At 33.2% G+C, this 22,238-nt stretch overlaps 1 protein-coding gene across 1 annotated transcript; it reads left to right on the top strand.

The window, feature by feature from the left end:
- Positions 1-10,513: 10,513 nt before the first annotated feature.
- Positions 10,514-13,402, top strand: LOC149552202 (uncharacterized). Its single transcript, XM_089787703.1, has 4 exons — positions 10,514-10,947; positions 11,061-11,233; positions 12,819-13,093; positions 13,188-13,402. Exons 1-4 carry the CDS (start codon positions 10,857-10,859, stop codon positions 13,264-13,266), a joined length of 618 nt encoding a protein of 205 aa, XP_089643829.1. The 5' UTR covers positions 10,514-10,856; the 3' UTR covers positions 13,267-13,402.
- The last annotated feature ends 8,836 nt before the right edge of the window (positions 13,403-22,238 follow it).

Raw genomic sequence — 22,238 nt, 5'->3', positions numbered from 1 at the left:
ATGAGTAGCATATAGATAATATTTTAGAGAAAAAAGGATTGAAGGATATAAGAACCCAAATTTTAAAGCAGTCAAAAGGGAATGCTCAAATCACAAGGATAAGATAGATGCCATCATCGAGAACAAAAGAGCAACAAACCCATTTAATTCCCAAGATCTTATGCAGATTGATCGTGAAAATGGCATCATTATTAGCAATGATATTATCAAAAAAACATGGCACAAATTCCACAAATATGGTGTCTATGGTTATTGGAATGGGCCAAAGTTTAGAAACCCTAAACTTGGGGATTGGTTGGAATCATTCAATCTAGAACAAGTAAGTATTTTATGGATGTCTAGTTTAGTTTACTTACATTGTAAGAACAAAATAGTTATAAATGAAATTTTATTAATTCCAATATGCTTTTATAAAGGATATACCATAAAAAATTTCCAATGGAGTCCTAAAATTAATGAGAAAACTACAAGTCTCCTTAGATTCCCAATTGGGTAGCCATAAAATCAATCCCTATAGAAATTCTTCACACTCACATTTTGGGAAGGATTAGATCATCTTTAGGAAAGCTTCTAGGAATGGAAATAGAAAAAAAGAAAAAAAAGAAATAAGATTATTAATTAACTTGAATCCCAACATGTAATATGAAAACAAAATAAAAATCATTAGCAATAAATCATTTTATGATTTACAATATTCAAAATTTCAAGGACATGTCAAGAATATATCCTTTCTAGACAAGGAGAACATTATAGAATTAAATTACTCAAGTCTTAAAGTAGTGCATAGATATTCAAACCTAATAAAAACGCTCTCAAGCATGAGTAGGGGAGATTTAGACAAGTACAAAGAGGTAGAACAAGACAATTTTGTCTTAAGAGAGAACCAAATCAGCACTTAGAATGAAGATAGAGAGGAAGGTGAGATAATTGAGGAAAATGAAAGGCGTTGGTCTGAAAACAAGATAAACAATGAAGAGAAAGAAACTAAAAAAATAAATAGAAGATGGACATGAATAATTACAAAGAATATTTGTAGCTCAATACATGGTAGAGGGGATCATGGAGAGTAAAAACAAATACGAGGAAGAAATCATAAATTTCTAGCAATGTGAAATCTTTAAAGAAAAATATATTCATAAAGGATATAAAAGAACATTTGAAGAAATACTATCAGGTTATAAACAAAATTATCTTGATTCATAATGGCATTAGGGATTAGCTCATTATGTGGAAAGAAGTTCATTAAGAGCATTTGAACATTTTCCTAAGAAAACAAATGACAACAACAAAATTGAACATAGTTGAAAATCATTTGATAAGGAGGATGGAAATTTAGGAGTGCAGAAAGATATAAATTATAGCTAGGAAAGAAGTTCCCTAGAGGTGGTCAAAGATTATAAAAAAAAGACAAATACTGAACAAACAAAGAAAAAAGATAATGGTAGAGTAGTTGTAGTCCTTTTTAGGCTAGTTCAGGATCATACTTTTCCTTCATATAAAGATGAATCAGTGCCTAAATGCAGCATCAAAAATGCTCCAACCAATAGAGAAGTAAATCAAATACTAGAAGGAATCAATCATTTAGAAAGATATACAAAGGAACCACAAACTCCTTTTCATAGGAGTAACAATGATGGCATAAACATAGTAAGAAAAGTAGAACCGAATCACAAAGAGAAGAATACATCAAGGAAAAATAATGGTTAGTTTGTAAATTCAACAAAGGAAGTAGAAAAACAATCATGATAGATAAGGAATAAATTCACTAAATATTGGCAAACACCAACTAATGGGAGAAACCCCATTGATGAAGTTATAATAAAACAAAAAGATAAATCAATAAGTAGAGAGGGGTACATTATACCCTTGAAAGTAGAAACTCTTACAAACATGAAGGATTGTTCATCTCTGAATCTAGAGCTAGAAAAATTAAAAGGGAATGAAGCAACAATACAATAATTTCAGGAAAAATTTGGACTTCAAGAGGACACAGAGAAGAAGGACACAGAACAAACAAGACTAGAGGAGGAGTTTGAAAACATGGATGATGAATCAGCAATAGAATAATGCAAGAACTAGTAGAAGAGACTAAAAAGGCAAATGAAACTATTGTAGAAAGTATTCAAAATGTAAGAATTAATTCAATAAATTTGGGTATCATAACAAATACAAATGACTTTAAACATCCCAAATGAGGTAAACGAAATAAGAAACATGGTAGGAAATCACTAGCTAATCTTAGAACCAAAATAGGTGAGGCAAGAAACCAAAAGAAAATTAATGATTTACTAAATGTAGAGAAGGGGAAGTTCCTTTCCATGGAGACATGAAACTAACTACATGGAATGTTAGGGGCTTAAATGCCCCTAACAAAAAATGCTTACTAAAGTGTAATCTAAAACTTTTGAGTAAAAAATAATATTAATACAAGAAAAAAAATTAAATAAAGAAGGAGAGAAATTTATTAAGACAATTGGTTTGCAGAAAATGGTTTTACATGAATCAGATGGTGCCTTAAGAGGCCTAAGAATTTAATGGGACACTAGAAATTTCAGTTTTAAATTACAAGAATCACACAATAATTGGATGGGAAGCAGGGTAATAGGCTTCATCCTTATCAATGTTTATGGACCTATTTCTAATTTAGAAAATAAAACTCTTTGGAAAGAGATCGGTATTCTCCTAGAAACAAATCAAAATCAAAACTTATTTTTATGAGGAGATTTCAATGCAATTCTAAATCTTCAAGAGAAAGGAGGGGTTACAACTATGTTACAAGCTACAATAGACTTCAAATTTTGGTTTAGAGAGAATATCTTAATTGACATTCTATTAAAAATGGTATATTTACATGAAACAACAGAAGAAAAGGGTTATGTAATATAGCTGAAATGCTAGATAGATTTATATTCAAAGGAGAACTCACTTCCTTTAATTTTTCCTTTAACACATCTATTCTTCCTTAGTCAGGTTTAGATCACTTTCCAAAAAGATTAGATATAATGGAAGAAACTAAACCTCTTAGAAACCCATTTAAGTGCGAAAAAATGTTGTTCCGAGATAAATAATTTCTTAAAAACTTCAAAATATGGTGGCAAGAAGAAGAGTTTCAAGGTTTTAAAAAAAATGTTTTATGTCCAAAGTTAAGGCGTTAAAAGATAAGATTCTAAAATGGAATGAACACTTCAATAATATATTCAAAGTTAAGTTAGAAAATGAACAAGAATTAAAATCTCTTAATGAGGAAGTAATCCAAGAAGGAATGACACATGCCAAATATAAAAAAGAAAAAGAATTCTTGGCAATCCAAGAAGATATTCTCACTAAAGAAGGAGTGTTCTAGAGGTAGAAATCTCGAGAAACTTGGTTAAAGGAAGGGGATATGAATACTAATTTTTTTCATAACAATATACTAAACCATAGAAAAATCAATAGAATATCTAAAATTAAGGACAATAATGGGACTTTAGTAGAAGAGCCTAATAAAATAGCAAAGTCAATGATAAGTTATTTTAATGAAATTTACAATAACAATGAATCTTCTAATTTAATAGCTCAAAATAAGATGTTAGAAGACATTCCAAAAATCATAATTGAAGATGATAATAAGTATCTAAATTAAAAATTCTCCAAGGAAGAAATAAAAGAGACACTCTTTCAACTTAACCTCAATAGCTTCCAGGCCTTCTTTTTTCAAAAAAGTTGGGACATATTAAAGGTCAAGAACTCTGGGAAGCAATCAATGCTACTAAAAATTATGGATCATTATTGGTTGAAATCAATAATACTTTGTTGGAACTCATTCCAAAGAAAACCAACCATGAGGATCTAGGGGACTTTCAATGAATAACATTCTACAACACCATATATAAAATTTTATCAAAAGCTCTAGCTAATAGACTTAAGATATTATTACCTAAGCTTCTTTTGAAGAAAAAATAAGTTTTGTTCCGATTAGGTCAATTCTAGATGGCATCATCATCATTCAGGAAGTAATTAATTCATCTTAGACTAACAAAGATCCATGTATGATAATGAAATTATATATTCAGAAGGCATATGACAAAGTTGATTGACGATTTTTATGCAAAACACTTAAGACATTTGGTTTCTCACATCAATAGATAAACCTAATTTTCAACTATATTTCTACACCCAAATCATCTTTACTAGTCAATGACACACTAGAAGGTTACTTCGGAATAACAAGAGGTATAAGACAAGGGGACCCTATCTCACCATTTCTCTTTATTATAATGGTTGAGGCCTTTGGAAGAAAAATCAAAGAAGCTCAAAGGGGTTGTAGGATTAAAGGGATACAAGCAATTGAGATATCTCCAAAGTTACCCACCAACAATTTGCAGATGATATGATTCTCCCTGGAGAAAGCACAATAGAGGAAGCCCAATAGTTTAAACATATTATAAGAACCTACATGAAAGCATCAAGACAAAAAGTTAATGCAAGAAAATCAAAAATTGTCTTTTTAAATACAAATACAAATACACAAAAGAACATATGTAATTTAATGGGATATAAAAAAGGCTCCTTTCCTTGTAAGTATCTAGGAATCTTATTGGAAAAAGGAACTAGGGAAGGTAAATCATGGAAACCAATAACTAAAAAATTAGATAAGAAGATAGAAAGATGGAAAGGCAAGTGGCTCAATAAGGAAGGAAAAGCTACAATGATTAAATCTATACTATCAGCTATAACAACTTACCAAATGTCATGTCTCCCTCTTCTAGTGAGAACTAAGAAATTACTAGATAATAAGCTAAGGAACTTCTTCTGGCAAGGGATAGAAGAGAAAAAGGAACAAGCTATAATAAAATGGGAAAATATATGCAAACTCAAAGAATAAGAAGGTCTTGGAATTAAAAATCTAAATTGTAAAAATGAGGCATTAGGAGCTAAACTAGTATGATGAATGTACCATGAACAAGAGAGAAAGTGGGCAAAAGTTTCATACTCAAAATATTTAAACAGTGTTGAAACTTTATCTATTTTTAGGGCTATAGATCTACTGAAGGGATCAAGAGTATGGAAATTCACTATGAATTCTCATCTACTAATAACAAACAATCTAACTTGGGATATAGGAACAGGAGTGGATGCCCTATTTTGGGAAGATTTGTGGGATGGACTCCCTCCTCTAGACTTGTTGAATCTACTAGGTAATATTAAAGCTACACTAACTAATCTATGGGGAACAAAAGTAAGCAATTACAAAACCAAAGTAAATAATAACCCATACAAGGGTTGACAATAGAAATCTCTTGAGGAAATTCAGTTAGCATAGCAATTAAAACTTATCTTTGAAGAGATTATAAAGAAAAGAAAAACAAATCACAAAGAAAGGAAAGACAAATTAATATGGGGGGCATCAAAAGATGGTAAATACAATGTGAAAAAGGTTATGATAGGATCATTAACTCTAAAAAATGGAAGGAAATTGAGATACCACTAAATTTATGTTGGGATAAGGTATGCCTTCCTAAAGTAGGTATCTTCTTATGGGCAACCCTTCAGAAAAGAATTCTAACAATGGATGTTTTTACAAAGATAGGGTTTGAAGAACCATACAGGTGCCCCTTATGTAGACAAGCATTAGAATTAGTAGAACATCTTCTATATAATTATAATTTTCCATACACCAAAGAATGTTGGTCTTAGTTAAGTCAAAAATTGAAGTGGCAATCAACATTTCCAAACACACTTATGGAGCACCTTAAAAGATGGCCTAAACATGGAAATCATAGAGTTTATAATAACCTTTGACTCATACCCCCTCCAATATTGTTGTGGGAAATTTGGAAAGAAAGAAATAGAAGAATATTCTGCAATTCATCTAGGGAGATCCCTTCCCTAACCAATAAAATAGAGGCAAGCATCATAGAAGTAGAAAATAATAACTTAAGAAATTCTCACAGAGAAGAAGGAACATTCACATATTGGGATGCAGAGATGTGGATTAATTGGACAAACCTTATTAATCCACCATTATTTTATCCCAAAGAAAATAAAGAGGCTAGAGCAATATGCAAACGGGCTCCACCTCCCTCAGGTTAGGTATAGTTGAATTTCAATGGCACTTCAAGAGGAAACCCAAAAAAAGATGGATTAGGATGCATCCTACACACAAATAAAGGTTTATGCCTTGCAAAATGAACAAAACCTTTAGGGAATATTTCAAATAACCAAGCAGAAATGGAAGCCCTAATTAAAGGACTATGCATCTACAAGGAATTGAGGATTTTTAAAATAATTATAGAAGGAGACTCTCAAATTATCCTAAATGCTATTAGAAAGGAAAATACACCAAACTAGAGATTACAATCCAAATTAGAATATGTGTTAACGTCACTCAAGTCATTTGAGAAAATAATGATCAAACATGTTTTTTGGGAAGACAATAAAGAAGCTAATAAATTGGCCAATTCGGGAGCAGATGAGGAGAATGTATTTATAATTAAAATCAATCAATAGATATCTAGACCTACGATAAACCTAAAACCTTATTAGACCTTCCATAACTAGACTAAAATGTTAGCATAGCAATGGATTCTCAATACTATTTAGCATAGGCTTCATAAATTTCTAAAACAACTTATCTTAGCATTATTACATCTATTATGTATTCAAGCAAAGGAATACATTAGACCATCTATTTTAGACTTAGTAGTCTTAAGGAATTTTCTTAGGGAGCACTTATAAACATAATTTCCTTTACTAACAAGAGATGGATCTTTAAAACCTAGCTTATAATCTGATCATAAAGGATAGCAACCTCAGTATGTAAGGAAATTAAGACACAAATAGATTGTTTTATTGAATAGATAGTGTTTTTATCTATTCCAACATTTCAAACTTGCCTCGGTAAATTTAATCTCCCAAATAAAATCTGAAATCTACATATAGAGGAATGACTACAACCAAATTCATCATCCTCAATTGAAACATTATATAAAATGGTTAGTCATAAATAGAACTTTTTTTAAAAGCATAGATAAACAACCTTGTTGGAATGATACAATATCCCATTAGGGAAACTTTGAACTTGTATCCTTAATGTTCAATAACATAATAACACCTTCCAAATATTGTAAATGGTCGATAAGTGGTAGTTCAAGAAGCCCATAAATTCTAGCTAGAAGATTATTTGCTCGCACTAGGTTGACTTATCTCAAGGAAGAAAATATAGGAGCTTGGGATAGTAACTTGACCCTAGATGCTAATATATTGGAACAATCTGACATGGGACATGATGACTAGATAACATATGTACCAATATTTATTGCTATTAGTAGTAGATTTTTACAGGCTTTCCATCTGTAAAGTAGCAAATTGTAACAATTTGAAGGAAAGAGTAATAAAATTAGTTTTATGATGTTGTATGTGTTAATTAATTATTAATAGAATTTAGTGAAGGTATTATGTTGAAAAATTAAGAGTAAATAAATAAAATAATAGGAAAAATAAAAGGTTATTAAAATAAAGATAACAAAGTATCTTATTAAGAAATTAAAATCATATATCTAAATGTCAGATTAAAACTAAGGAGGCACATAAAGAAAGTTGATGAGATAATCTAAACCAAAATTAAATATTAATACACCTAAGATCAAATCAATAAGTGATTGATACCACTTTCTTCGATTGTTTCTAATTTATTACACAATATGATGTTAGCTAACAAAGATCTTGGCAAGAATAAGTCGTTGTTTGCTGTCATTATCACAGGAAGTGAACATCAATAGGGTAAAACGAAAGACTCTTGCCAAGCATAGAAGAAGCAAATGATGGAAAAAAATAGGTCATCAATCGAATTATGAAGTATGTTAAGGAATATCCATTAGAAGAAAAATATTTAATTATCTAAATTCATCTAATAGGGTATTGTAAACTAGGGTATGCCACTTTTATTCTATGTAATAATAAAGGACTTTTGTCCCAGACAAGACTAGAGGTTTTCTTCTCTAATCTTTCCTACTAGTGCCCATTTGAACGAAGACCGTGTAATCTTTTATATTTATTAGTATATAATTAAAAGGGCTTTGACCTTTTACTGATTATATGTGTGTGTGTGTGTGTGTGTATGTGTGTATCTTTTATTTTTTATTATTATATTATTTCATATATATTATATATATGCACATATATATTATTATGTATATCTTTAATATATTTTTATTATATTATTCATATATATTTGTTGTTTTTCCTCTTTTTTGAGTTGTTTATTGTGTACTCCTATCCTATATAATTTATTTATGTTAGTTTTTATTTGTTAGACTATTTATTAGCTTTATTTATTTTTCTTTCTCTCTTAATTACAACTCATTTTGAGTGTGTAATTGAACTTATTCTAAGCTCTTATATTTATTTGAATCTCAATCTCTCTCATATTTATTGCCATTTAGTATTTGCCCCCTCCTTCTATTTCATTTTTTTTCATTACACACACACGCACGCACGCGTGCACACACATTTATTTATTTGTCTTGCTTTGTTGTTTTAGTATGGAGCACTTTCTCCTTTCTTGCTATGATTTTTTATATTGTTTTTGTATCCATATTTTTGTGTTCTCCCTTTTTTTGTTTATTATTTTCTTTCACGTCAGTGGCCCCCTTTTTCCCTTCTTCCAATTTCTCACTTATCTCACCCTATTCTTGACAGGTTTGTAACTTCATCCATTTCTCCTTGCTCTTTCTTGCTTCATTCTGATGATGGATCAAAGAGAGTGATTCAAAACATTGATGCAAAAATTTAAACACAATCAAACCCAAAAATTCTTACGATAATACAACATAACTTTGTTGTTCATTCTTTGATTTTTGGTGTTCCTTCGTTTTTTTGTGGTGTTTTCTCATTGATATCATTTCTTATTTTATGAGTGGCATAATGTCTCATTGTTATGCTTTGTCATGCTTTATCTTGTAATTTATTGATGTAAAGGGTTCAAGTCCTTTTAAAACCTATTTTTGCATCAATAAAAAACTTGAACTTTTTGTTCAATATAAATATAAATATACAAAATAAAAAAATATAGAACAAAAAAATACATAAATTATTAACATGGAGTGAGCCTATGGTGTGTTTTTGGTAAGATTGGATTTTATTGTTGGGGATCTCATTTTCTATGAGGTCGTTGTTGTTGAAAATGACCTTGCAAACATTTTTAAAAATCTATGAAAAGGAAACTTGTTTCTTAATGTTGGACACATGATCTTGTTTAGCACGAAATGAGATCTCGTTCCATAAATTTTGGCTTGGGTCACCATTCCAAAATTTGGCATGGAATCCCAAAGCATAATGAGATCCCATTTCTTTTTCTTGTTTTTCAATTAAGTTTAAAACTTCCACCTAAAGTGAAGCATTTACCTAAAGTCCTACTTGCAAATTTTAAGCTTACACAAAGGAATGATCTACCTAGAAATTGCTCCCTATCACTAGTTCACCTTGATGCCTAAAACCTAATGGTGTCGATAAACACCTTTGAGTATTATCTAGGCTAGGATTATTTGTCTTCAACCAAACCCTAATTATTGATATAGTTATTTGAGAATAATTGTTGACAAAAAAAGAAAACATGTAATGATGACTACAATGCTTTAATGTAAGTTAATAAAGTAATATTGATGCTTAAATAATAATTGATATGATGCCCAAATTGATGATGGAATGTTCTCTTAGATTCTAGATGATATTTAGATAGATGGAAATAAGATTGAATTTTGTTCTTAGAAACAACGCATTTGCACAAAATGAATTTCATGCTTAAACTAACACAACCACTCAAGTTGAAGAAGTTAGCTTAACCCCAAATTTTGAATTTAGATTTGCAAATTAGCACAAAATGATACCAGATAATTTAATGTCCACATGTTTTACTTAATATAATGAACAGGTAAAAATGTGAATCAAAACTAAACCATAAGATATGTCCAATCAAAATAAATTAAAAACTAAATAACTATAAGTCGGACAGTTTTGTCTTTTACAATATCATATCCGAATACAAATGTCCAAAACGAAATGAGGATAATTGAGTAGGTGCATTGCTTTATTTTCTAGTATCCCTAGACTAAAGGTGTCCATAGTAGGGCTGAAACCTTAGCTCTAGGCCTGCTCCCAGCCCACCCAAACACAAGATCTGGCCACCATATTAAAAAAAATTGAGAGGGAAAACTGCAGGTATTTTGTCTACAGATGATGATGAGACAGCTACTGGATCAGATAGGTGCGTTGAAAAAGTATCTTATGAAGTGCCTCCTCAGAAGGAAAATGCTTCGAGAAGGCATGGGACCCTTGTGGGATTATTCGTCAGGCTTGTCTTTATGTGAAGGAAATACCTGTGTTCTTTGACCATACAATGGAGGAGCAGGTATGATTTTGTCAAGGAAGAAAGAGAGAGGAGAACCACTTTATTCTGTAGAACAGGAGAAAGTAGGTCACCCGTATGGGCCCCTTCCAAGGTTAAAACCAGAATCATTGCCTTGATGAAAGACAGCTGTGTTAAATCTTGTCCGCCACCATTAATCAAATCATCTAGGGCACAAATTGTCACATATGTGCCAAGTTACAGGGCCCAGATAAGACTCGTGCCGTGGAAATGCCGTGGCAGATCCAAATAAACAATAAATAGCATGAAGTACATGTGCACCATTGTTGAATGCTTTCCCCCAATCGAACTCTTCATTCCCTCCCCCGCTGCAGGGAATATTGTATTGTCTTAGCATTTAGCAAACCCCAAATCTTCCCTTCTTGTCTCTTTGTGTTTGTAAGGAGCCAGATGTTTTGTTTAAAACCATGTCAAATACATTAGAATAGTTCTTTGGGTTTATGTAACAGCAATGGGGAATTCCATAGCCAGATTGTTTGAGCATGTATTTTCCTGTGGACCGAAGGAAGTTCGGATCCTGATGCTAGGTCTCGATGGCGCAGGTTGGTATAAAATAACCCCTCTTCTTTTGTTTTTCTTTGAAGTATTGATGGATTTTGTGCTGCCATTTTTGTGACTTTAGTATTGGGTATGTGAATTGTATTCTGTTTAACAGGGAAGACCACAATTTTGTACAAATTCAAACTTGGCGAGTATGTGAGAACCGTTCCAACAATTGGGTTTAACATAGAGACGGTGAGGTTTAAGAACCTGAGTTTCACAGTGTGGGATGTGGGTGGCCAGGATAAAATCCGCCATCTCTGGAGACAGTATATGGTCAATGCACAGGTAATATAGCTCCGCCTTCTTTACAATGGCTTCAGGATTTATGGAGGGTTTGTTTTGGTATGCATCCCACAAGAAGTAAGAATAATGAATGCTTGTAGAATTTTACATATGCTCTGATGAAATGCAAGAAATGTAATGCTGACGTTGTCTCTATTTTGTAACTTGAGGAGGAAATTAATGAATGAATCAGTTCTAATGAAGCCCACAAGATCATCGAGATCATCAGTTTATGAAATCAAGAGTAATATAAACATTAGCAGATTTCCACAATTCATTTGACAGGAATTTTTTGTTTTTTTGACGAGTTTTTGTGTTTCTGGAATCGGTTGTATAGCTTTTTATCATCAACATTTCAGATCACACTCTGTCTCTGTTGCATCCTGCAGAGGCTTTAACATAATGTAATATATTATTTCCGGTAGTTTGTTTGTAGTTACGCTTCTTCCCTTGGCTTACCCAGAAGAAGAAAAATAGCTAATGCTCTGATATATGTTCCATCCTCCTTAGAGCTCAACTACTTGTCTGCGTTTTTGGTTAATTCTGGGATGTCTGCATGAATATCTCTTGTTGTTGTTATGTTCATTCCCGCTAACAATTCCTTCCATAGAGCAACATTAACTTAAATAACATTATTGCTGCTTAAAGGACATGTAGTTACTCAATTCAGGCTATATTCTTCCCATCTATCAGTTGAAACAGGATATGAACATGTAGATGCACACATATAGATTAAGAAGAATCTTAGGAGATGCGCACACATAGATTAAGAAGAATCTATGCTTGTGTAGGATGAAAGACATGCATTTGATCCATCAACGCCCCATATATAAGCAAATTAGGCAGAATTACCCAACAATGCATGAAAATTTGAACATTGTTCACAAAAATGTGGGCAGTAACGTTCAGTATGCTTTACAACATTGCAAAATTTGAAGGGTGTAATTGTTTCCTGTAGTTCTATTCAATCCACCTCACAGATCCTACTGGGTCTTGGTTAGACCTAAGAATCTCAACCTGATTTTCCGTTTCAATGCTCATCCCTCATATTGCTTTCTTCAACTTCAATTTGGAGGCTCGAACAAGATTTGTCATTCCTAATCAAAATGTTTTTTCTTCCTCCAGTCAATTAACCTAATTTTTTATGGAGGTTCTTTATGAAATCATTGTAGCTATCTGATACGGGAGCACGGGCCTTATGACTGAACCTTTTCGGCTAAGAGCCAAGGACTAAGGGGTATCCATTCCACCAAATTCGGGGTATCCATTCCACCAAATTCATCCAGGAATGATCCTGGCCTCACCTCTTGGTCTCATCCCTTTTCAATGTTGGAGCCATACAGTCAGTGAGATTTGATCCCTAGTAGACTCTTTAAGAACCTTTCAACTTCACCAATAGACCAAGGGCCAATGACAATTTGACCTAATTTGAGTACATGGGGATTGCATAAATCTCAAATTTCTTGCTAAATGGGGAAAAAAAAATGGATATACTCAATAGATGGTGTATTGCAGAGTTCCTCTGTGTTGAGTCGGAGTAGTTGTAAGACTGAAGCTTTTTGAAATGGGTCTTGGCATTATGTTACAGGGGCTCATATTCGTACTGGATAGTTGTGACAAGGAGAGAATAAAGGCAGCAAAACAGGAGCTAGATAAACTAATGAGTGATCCAGAGCTAGCAGATGTGAAGCTGTTGGTGCTGGCCAACAAACATGACCTTTCAGCTGCAATTCCGGTAAGTGAGGCCACACAGATGGTGGGTCTCAATGATCTCAAGCAAAGAAAGTGGCACATCCAAAAATGCAGTGGCAAGACAGGAGAGGGTCTCAGAGATGGCTTGGACTGGCTCGCTAATGCCATAAAGTGAGTTTTAATTTATACAGTAAAACTGTACCTTTCTGCTTTTTTGTTTTGTTTTGATGATAAATGTTGTTTGGTTTTGTGTTGTGTAATGCAGAGAACCAAACATCCTGCAAAGGGTAGGAAGCCTAAGACTGCCTCGTTCTTTGTCACACTCTTCTTCTCACAGATCTTAACCAACTTCAACAAAAGAAAGATATTTGCTCTGTACATTATCGAATATGCTTGATTTCAGATTTTACAGAGGCCAGTGCCAAACTCTGGAATGACTTTCAGTAATTTCAATTTGAAGACTTTTTCTTCTTTCATAAATGCATTTTTCAGAGGAGTTGATGAAACCGAAAAGCGTAAGAATGTCTCGGAAATGTGTTAAGGAAGCATTTATCGCATTCGTTACAAGTTTCATGTTTACCTTGTGTTCCCACCAAAATAGTGGAGGAAGACTAAGTTTTTTTCCTTCCTTATTTTGCAGCAGACTCGTCCTTTTTCTGTGATATCCGTTATTCATTCCGTCATGTTGAGCAGGTGTTTGAATAGATTTTGGGGAAGGAGCTAGAAAAAATTTCCTATTCAATTAATTATTTTTTTCATTAATATATTTTATCAGATTTTCTTATCCCTTGAACCTATTTTTCTTCTTTCATTCAATTGAATTCATCTTTTCAGAAGTCTATTTTTCCAACTACCTTCTTACCCATTTTTTTAGTTATATGATTTTTTTTCCATTTTCAGAAATCTATTTTTTTCAAGAACTTATTTTCCTATTTCACTCATTTTTTTTCGGTTTATCCGTTAATCATTATATTTTTTTCAACTATCTTTTCTTAAATAGATTATTAAATAATTTTTGGTGAAGGAATTTAAAAGTTTTTCATTCAATTAGATTCATTTTCTCAATCATTTCTTCACTAATATTGGTGGAAATTTTTGATAATTTTTTTAATCCATCCCTCTATTCAATTAAACCTCCTAAAATCAAAGCGGATTTGAGAAGGAGATAAAGTAAACAAAGCGGATTTGACGAGGAGATAAAGTGGACGACCTCTCAAAATACAATTTTTTTGCTAGTAAATGGCCTTAGCCTATATTGCTTTATTATTATTTTTTTAATAAAATTTTTACACCTCGTTCAATGTAGGCACAAGAACGGGTTAAGAAAACCCTCAATGACTTATTAAGTTGTGTAAAGTAAATTACAATTGTTCGTCGCCTTGGACTAGCAATATTAAAATACATTGATAAGTAGGAGGTAATTTCCACAGCAAGTCTAGTTAAAATATATCACAATTAAAATACATGTCCAGTTTATATAAAGTCATTTGTTTCACATTACATTGTCCTTGATAACATGTTATACATTTTTGTCTTGAGCTTTTTAATTGATTGTCTGACTTTCATGTCTTCCAATTGCTATGTAAATTCTTTGGGCATCTTGCATAAAAGATTCTTTCAAGCCAGCTTTGATCAAGATGTTAGTCATCATTGATAAAATATCATAGAAAGGGATTTAATTATATTAGTAAGTTGTTTTTACATGTCTATATAATATGATTCCCTCAAATAAACTTCAGTCAATACTGTAAAGTTTGTCCATGTAGATGAATGGATATATTTCAACCTCAATAACATATTTAGTTCTAGATTGTGTTACATATAGCTATTATAAATTATCTTATTAGAAAGTGTTGGGAGGGAGTGTAAACAAGTTCAAAGATAAATTAAATACTTACTTATAAGGCATGGTATACCTATTTAAATATATCATTTCTTTTGTATTACTTTCAAAATCCCTTGTAAAAATTTGATAATTTTTTTTTTTTACATCAATTGTTCATTATAAAATTAAAAGACCTAATAAGAAGAGTGCATTCTAAGTAAGGTTGGATATGAAACTCCACATAAAAATATGCTAATCAATAGTAGCAAAGATGATTGTCTCGACAATTTTAGGATATATATTTACTTGTAGTTGGATGAGATTTTAAATTATAGTTTTTGTGAGATATTATTGCCTTAGTCATATGGGGTTTATAGACTAAGTCACCTTCTACCTTTTCATTACTACCTACCTTATATAGATTATGTCTAATATTTCATATTTTATGATGGTTAATGAAATGTAACAAAGCATTTAGCAAGTAAACTATTAGATCTAGAAAGATAATTATATCCTAAATTCAAAACATCTTTCTAATTAAGTAGTAAGAAAGTACAGATCTGCCATCTTTTCAAAGGCCAATAAGAGAGAAGGAAGAAACTAGGAAAGTGTAGTGCCCACCCATAGTTTTTTTTTATTAAACTTTTTTATGCTTATTACATGGATGTGTTAGTTTCAAAGATATTATTTCATAACTTGGACTAGAGATATATCAACGATGATTACTTAGTTGACTATATTTCATGTGTTGTTTTAATGATTGTGGTTATTAGTGCATTAATGATGCTTAAATGATTCGTAGTTAATAAATGTGATTCCTTTCATAGCAATGTCAAATGATGCTTTAATGATGATTACTTCATATTTGTAACAATGCATTATTTTATCTGAGCATTTGATGTTTGACTTATAATTATTATGGTACCTACCCCATAGTTGCATGTGTATGGTACATGTGTCTATTTTATGCATGTGTATGGTACATGTGTCTATTTTATTTTTTTGTTTTTCGTGTTTGATGTGGTTAAGGGAGGGAGTCGTAGTCACCTGCTAGTTGGGATCTACATGATGTACCTCTCCTTGCCATTGCTTATTTAGTTTAGATATATTTATATACATGTACATGCTCGTCTTTTATGCAAAATCTAGGTATTGAGCATCGACTTCCTTGAATTGTCAGGATGAGTGTGCCCTATCACAATAACTCAATGGGAAGAATAGGGAGATAATGTTAGGTCCAATCTCAACCATAGCCTAAATATTTGTCTTGCAAGGACTCGTAACTAACTTCCACCTTTTTTTTAAAACCCGTGAGTTTCTCTTTATTTGTGTTGTTTGATTTTGAGCTTTGGTCTATTTTGGTAATGTTGCTTTAATGTGGATTTCGCTATGTGATTTATTTGGTAAATGATTTAATTATAATATTTTGGTTAATCATATAATATTGAGAATTATTAAATATTATTTGATTAAAAAGAAAATATTAAAATATGAGAATATTTAATTGATTAAAAATGTAATTAAATACGTGCTTTAATTTAAAAGTATTAATCTAAATTTAGAAGTCTAAATTTAGAAAATTGGTTAAAGAGAAATTGGAATATGATGATATTTAATTAATTATAAATTAATTAAATATGTACTTCAGTTTAAAAGATTTGATTTAAAAGTCTAATTTGAGAAGTTGGACAAAGATAATTAAAATATTACAGATTTAATATTGTTTTACTATAATTATTTATTTAATAATAATTAAATTAGAGTTGCATTTAAACAATGAGCTTTAATTATTATTATTAATTTAAATAATAAACTATGCTTCAATTAATGCTTGTACTAATTAATAAATTGGAGAAAAATAAAATATAAAAGAATAAAATTTAAAAATAAAGTTATAGTTCTAATTGTGGCATAGTTATATTTATTTTATTTAATGATAATTATTTAAGAGTTTTATTTTAATAATAAACTCTAAATAATATTATTAAAAATGATTTGAAAATTAATTAAAGAGAGAAAGCTAATTATTTAAATTAAGATATTTTGTAATTAAATATTTAAAAGTGTTGTGCATGAAAATGTAAAAGGCAATAAACAGTAATTGATTAGTGAGTTCCCTCTTGTGATTGCACAATTAGAACCTCAATTTAGGGAAGAACTCTTTATTAGAGATCTAGAACTTATTTTGCAATTACATAGGTTTTAGGGAGCAAAATTTAGAATTGGATTAAAATAATTGTTGAGAGTTTCAGAGGGTTTGGATTTGCATGCATTCATAGTTTGTCTCAGATTTTAGCTGTGATTTTGAGGTTTTAGAAGCGAAAATTTAGAATTGGATCAAAAGAATTGTTGAAACTTTCAGAGGATTCAGATTTGCATGCATTCACAAATTGTCTCAGATTTTAGCTGTGATTTTGAGGTAGGGTTTGAAAACCTGTTGTAGAATTTTAATGAAAGATTTGTCTACTTCGTGTCTTCCTGGGTGTTTGCATATTGCTTATTAATTTATTGTAGTGATTGTTGAATAATGAATTATGTTGTAGATCTTGAAAAGGAAAACATATTAATCAAAAAAACTTGACTGTGAAAAAATTGTAGAAAATTATTATGATTGTATTCTTTTAAACCCCTTTTTAATATAGGGAAAATTCGATTTCAAAAAATTGAAAGAAAATAATAAATTGAAAAGTTAGGTTTTCAACTTTAAATTTGTCATTAAGATCTTGTGATTACCATGAATTTTTTAAATATAGATAAATATTATTCTTATATTTAAAATAATTTAATTGCAAAACTTATTAGAAAAAGTAAAAAGATTAATTGAAATGAAAGCATGTTCTAACCAAACTTATACATGCATGCTAAAAATAGAAAGCTAAGTATAGTATGGTTACATGCATCTGAAAACAAATATGCTAAAAATATAGAGCTAAGTATAATAAGGTTACATGCATGTGAAAGAAAATATGCTAAAAATAGAAAACTAAGTATAATATGTTTTTTTAATTTGAGAGATCAAAGACATGCGAAAATACTAATTGCATGTTTATTTTTATTTTATAAAAATATAATTTAATTTTTAGATTTATTTATTTAAAAATAATAATAATTTATTAATTTATTAATTTCTAAATGAAATAAATAATATCCATTTAGTTATAAAGTGAATGTTAGTATTAGTGATTATTTAAGTTTAATTAAACTCTTAGTTACATATAAATGATTTTATAATTATTAATGCAAGAGGAAAGTTAATAAATAAATATTTAGAATTTTATTATATTTAAAAAAAAGTTGTGGTAGAGTTCACTTTGTAATCATTTAGTTAATATCTATTTGACTTTATGAGAGAAATTCTAAATAATTAAATTAAATTAATAATTTTATCTCTAGTTGCATTATGAATTAAAGGAAAAGTAAATATTAATATTGGACTTGAGTGAGTAGCCAAGTTGGTGTGAAGGCGAGTTGTGAGGCGTAGTGTTAGGCTAATGATCCCGGTGCTACGCATCAACTCCGGTTCGAGTCACACTAGGTTTACCACAAACCCTTTTAAGGGTGAGTGAGTAGCCGAGTTGGTGTGAAGGCGAGTCGTGAGGCGTAGTGTTAGGCTAATGATCCCGGTGCTACGCATCAACTCCGGTTCGAGTCACACTAGGTTTACCACAAACCCTTTTAAGGGTGAGTGAGTAGCCGAGTTGGTGTGAAGGCGAGTCGTGAGGCGTAGTGTTAGGCTAATGATCCCAGTGCTACGCATCAACTCCGGTTCGAGTCACACTAGGTTTACCATAAACCCTTTAAAGGGTGAGTGAGTAGCCGAGTTGGTGTGAAGGCGAGTCGTGAGGCGTAGTGTTAGGCTAATGATCCCGGTGCTACGCATCAACTCCGGTTCGAGTCACACTAGGTTTACCACAAACCCTTTAAAGGGTGAGTGAGTAGCCGAGTTGGTGTGAAGGCGAGTCGTGAGGCATAGTGTGAGGCTAATGATCCCGGTGCTACGCATCAACTCCGGTTCGAGTCACACTAGGTTTACCACAAACCCTTTTAAGGGTGAGCGAGTAGCCGAGTTGGTGTGAAGGTGAGTCGTGAGGCGTAGTGTTAGGCTAATGATCCCGGTGCTACGCATCAACTCCGGTTCGAGTCACACTAGGTTTACCACAAACCCTTTTGGGATTTTCGGGATGGAGTCTCTGAGAAGTGTTGGCTGCCGGATGGGCTAGGGTTTTTCCCCTAGCCTGTTCTTGGTGTTTGATCTTTACTATTTTTCTGTTCTGTTTGGATTATTAGCTACTGGACATAATTTGCATCGGTGTTTTTGGAGATCTTCTGCAATCAATTTTGGATTGGGGGTTTTATTGTTTGCATGGCAGGGCCTGGGATTTCTTCTCCGTTGGTGAGAACAGATGGTTCTTCTCCAACTATGCATGCAATGCGATCTGAATCGTTTTTATTCAGGGGAGAGCTCCAAGCTGAAAAAAGTTAATGGTTGTCTTCCGCGTAGCCATGATCGCCCTGTTCTGGTTATTCCTCCAACGGCTGTAATGGAGGACATTGATTATTGGACCAAGCATGCTTTGATATGCAAATTTCTTGGAATCCGGATTTCCCTATCCGCTCTTGAGGCATGGATCTGCCGCTCTTGGCAGGTGGAAGGCGATATGGAGATTATGTTGGCAGGGAATAGTTATTTTTTGTTGTATTCTCTTGCATGTCTGATCGTGATTGTGTTTTTGAAGGAGGCCCTTATTTTTACAACAATGTGGGGTTATTTGTCAAACCTTGGCATTCAGGTTTTAATTCTGATGAGGATCTCCCTTCAACAGTGCCAGTTTGGGTTCGCTTGCCTCGTCTTCCCTTGGAATTTTGGCATGAAGACATCCTTCGACAAATTGCTGATTTGTTGGGGAAGCCAGCTGCGATCGCACATCAAACCCTCGATAAAAAGGTTATTTCTTTTGCTAGAATTTGTGTTGAAATTAATTTGAATAACCCATTACCAGATTCTTTGGAAATTTGTCTGGGGGATTCTTCTTGGGTGCAGCAGTTAGATTATGAATCCCTCCCTTTCCGTTGCCAGATTTGTCATGAGTATGGTCATTTACTACGGCAGTGCCCCCCTAACTCGAGTTTCAAAGGAGTGGATCGATCTACAGCTGGAAATGCTGGTGGTTTGGCAAATACTACAAGGAAAGGACAATCTCAAATGGTTAATACTACCAAGGGGATGAATCCACAAGATGCTACAGGTAAGGGTAAGGCTCCAATGCAGGATAAGGATGGATTTACCCCTGTTCGTCCTCGAGCTAAGGGACGTGGTCAAAAGAGGCCTTTGAAAGAAAGATTATCTGATTCAGGTTTTAACCGTTTTGAGGTGTTGGATAGTATGGTTCTAGAGGAGGGTATTCCTCCTCCTATCTCTTCTGATCCAGCTTTCCCAGATGAGAGATCTGTTCCTAATGATACTTGTGGGGCATCTCAAGTTGTAGTATATCGGAATTGTGAGGTTCCTGTAGCTCCTGTGACAGCGGCTCTGGTGACTCCTGCAGTATTGGAAGATGATGATGTTGTTTTGGCTGACTTGGTTAAGGATGTGCTACCATCAGGTAAGGGCAAGGGATCTCCTCTCCCCTTGGGGTTGCTACCTCGACCCTTTAAGCGGGCTTCTTCTTCTCCCCCTCTAAGGAGTGGGCGCAAAACAGACCAAGAGAAGATTAAACTAACATGAGATATATTGATTGAGTCTGGTTCAGTGAAACCTTTGGATTCTCATTTTCCCAAATCTACCCAATGATGATTATTCTCTCATGGAATGTAAGGGGGTTGAATAGCATCCCTAGACAAAAGGCTATTCATAACTTGGTGGTTGATCATAGTCCTGATGTTTTTTGTATCCAAGAGACTAAGATCTCTATGGAGTCTATGGTCCAACATGCCTCTAGTATTTGGTCTCGTGGTCAATGCCAGTGTGTTGGGGCAACAGGCAGTGCTGGTGGTTTAGCTATATTTTGGGATCCTCAAAAAATTTCTCCTCTTGGCTGGATGTCTTCTCGCTCAGCTCTCTCTATGGTAGCTTCTGCTCTAGACTCAAGAGAGGTAATCATGGTTACTAATGTGTATGCACCTGTTGATCTTGTGGGAAAGGAGGAACTTTGGGAACATATTCAATATGTTAGAAATTGTCATCCTTATCATCCTTGGGTGTTAGCAGGGGACTTCAATTCAGTTTTAAGTCTGGAAGAGAAGCATGGTGGTTTGGCTAGATTGGGGCCTTCTTCTGCTCTTCTTCGGCAACACATATCTCTTTTGCATCTCTCTGATGTTAAGCCTTCTAATGGCCTCTATACCTGGAATAATCGCAGGACTGGTGTTGCTGCTATCTCAGAACGCCTGGATAGATTTCTTGTTTCTTGCTTCTGGCTTAATGGCACCCTTACTATCTCTTTAGAAATCCTTGATTGGAGGGGTTCAGATCATTGGCCAATCAAATTTTCCACTATAGGGGCTTATGTTCCGAAGCATCCTCCTTTTAAGTTCCAGTTGATGTGGCTTCGTGACTCTCTCTTCATGATTTTGTTTTTTGTTGGTGGAAAGATGGTGCCCCTGCATATGGTACTGCAATGTTCTCATTTTCTAAAAGGCTTCAATATGTTAAAAGGCAGCTCAAGATATGGAATAGGGAATGCTTTGGGAATCTTCACTTTATGAAGAGGCTTGCTCAAGAAAATCTTGATGTCATCACAAGGGAGATTAGAGATCGAGGTTTCTCGGAGGATCTTGGCCAGGCTGAATCCCTTGCTTCTAGAGCTCTAGAAGAATGGGAACTTCGAGAGGAAATTTTTTGGAAGCAAAAGGCTCGAGTTGATTGGCTCTAGGAAGGTGATCGAAACACTGCCATTTTCCATAAAACAGTGCAATCTCACCGGAATCAGAGCACTATCTCTTCTTTGGTTAATTCTCAAGGTATCCAACTGAATTCCTTGACAGCTTTGTTCCAGGAGGCTATTTCGTACTTCTCTACCCTCTTCTCTGAGGACTCTCCTCCTGCTGATAATGAAGAAAATATTATTTTGTCCTGTATTCCTTCCCTTATCACTCAGGAAATGAATGATTATCTCATGCGTCCTATCTCTTTGGAAGAGCTGGAGGCGGTGGTCTTTGGCATGCCTAAGGGGAAGGCCCCTGGTCCTGATGGTTTTCCAGTTGAATTCTTTCAGGAATTTTGGGACATCATTAATCATGATTTGTTGGAGGTGGTTAAAGAATCCTATGCTAGCAAGCAGATGCTTCGAGCTTTGAACTCTACATTCTTGACTCTTATTCCTAAGAGAGAGGGTGCTAATCAATTGGATTTTTTTAGACCAATTGCCTTATGTAATGTGGTCTACAAAGTTATTACTAAGCTGATTGCTGAGAGACTGAAAAGGTGGCTTCCCATTATTATCTCAGAAGAACAAGGTGGTTTTGTTGCTGGAAGACAAATTTTGGATGGGG

Source organism: Cupressus sempervirens, chromosome 6, assembly GCF_028749045.1.
Source record: "Cupressus sempervirens isolate cs-2001-9-10 chromosome 6, ASM2874904v1, whole genome shotgun sequence".
NCBI classification, from domain to species: domain Eukaryota; kingdom Viridiplantae; phylum Streptophyta; class Pinopsida; order Cupressales; family Cupressaceae; genus Cupressus; species Cupressus sempervirens.
The sequence above is the reverse complement of the archived record's forward strand: the minus strand, read 5'-3'. Positions and strand labels throughout refer to the sequence as shown.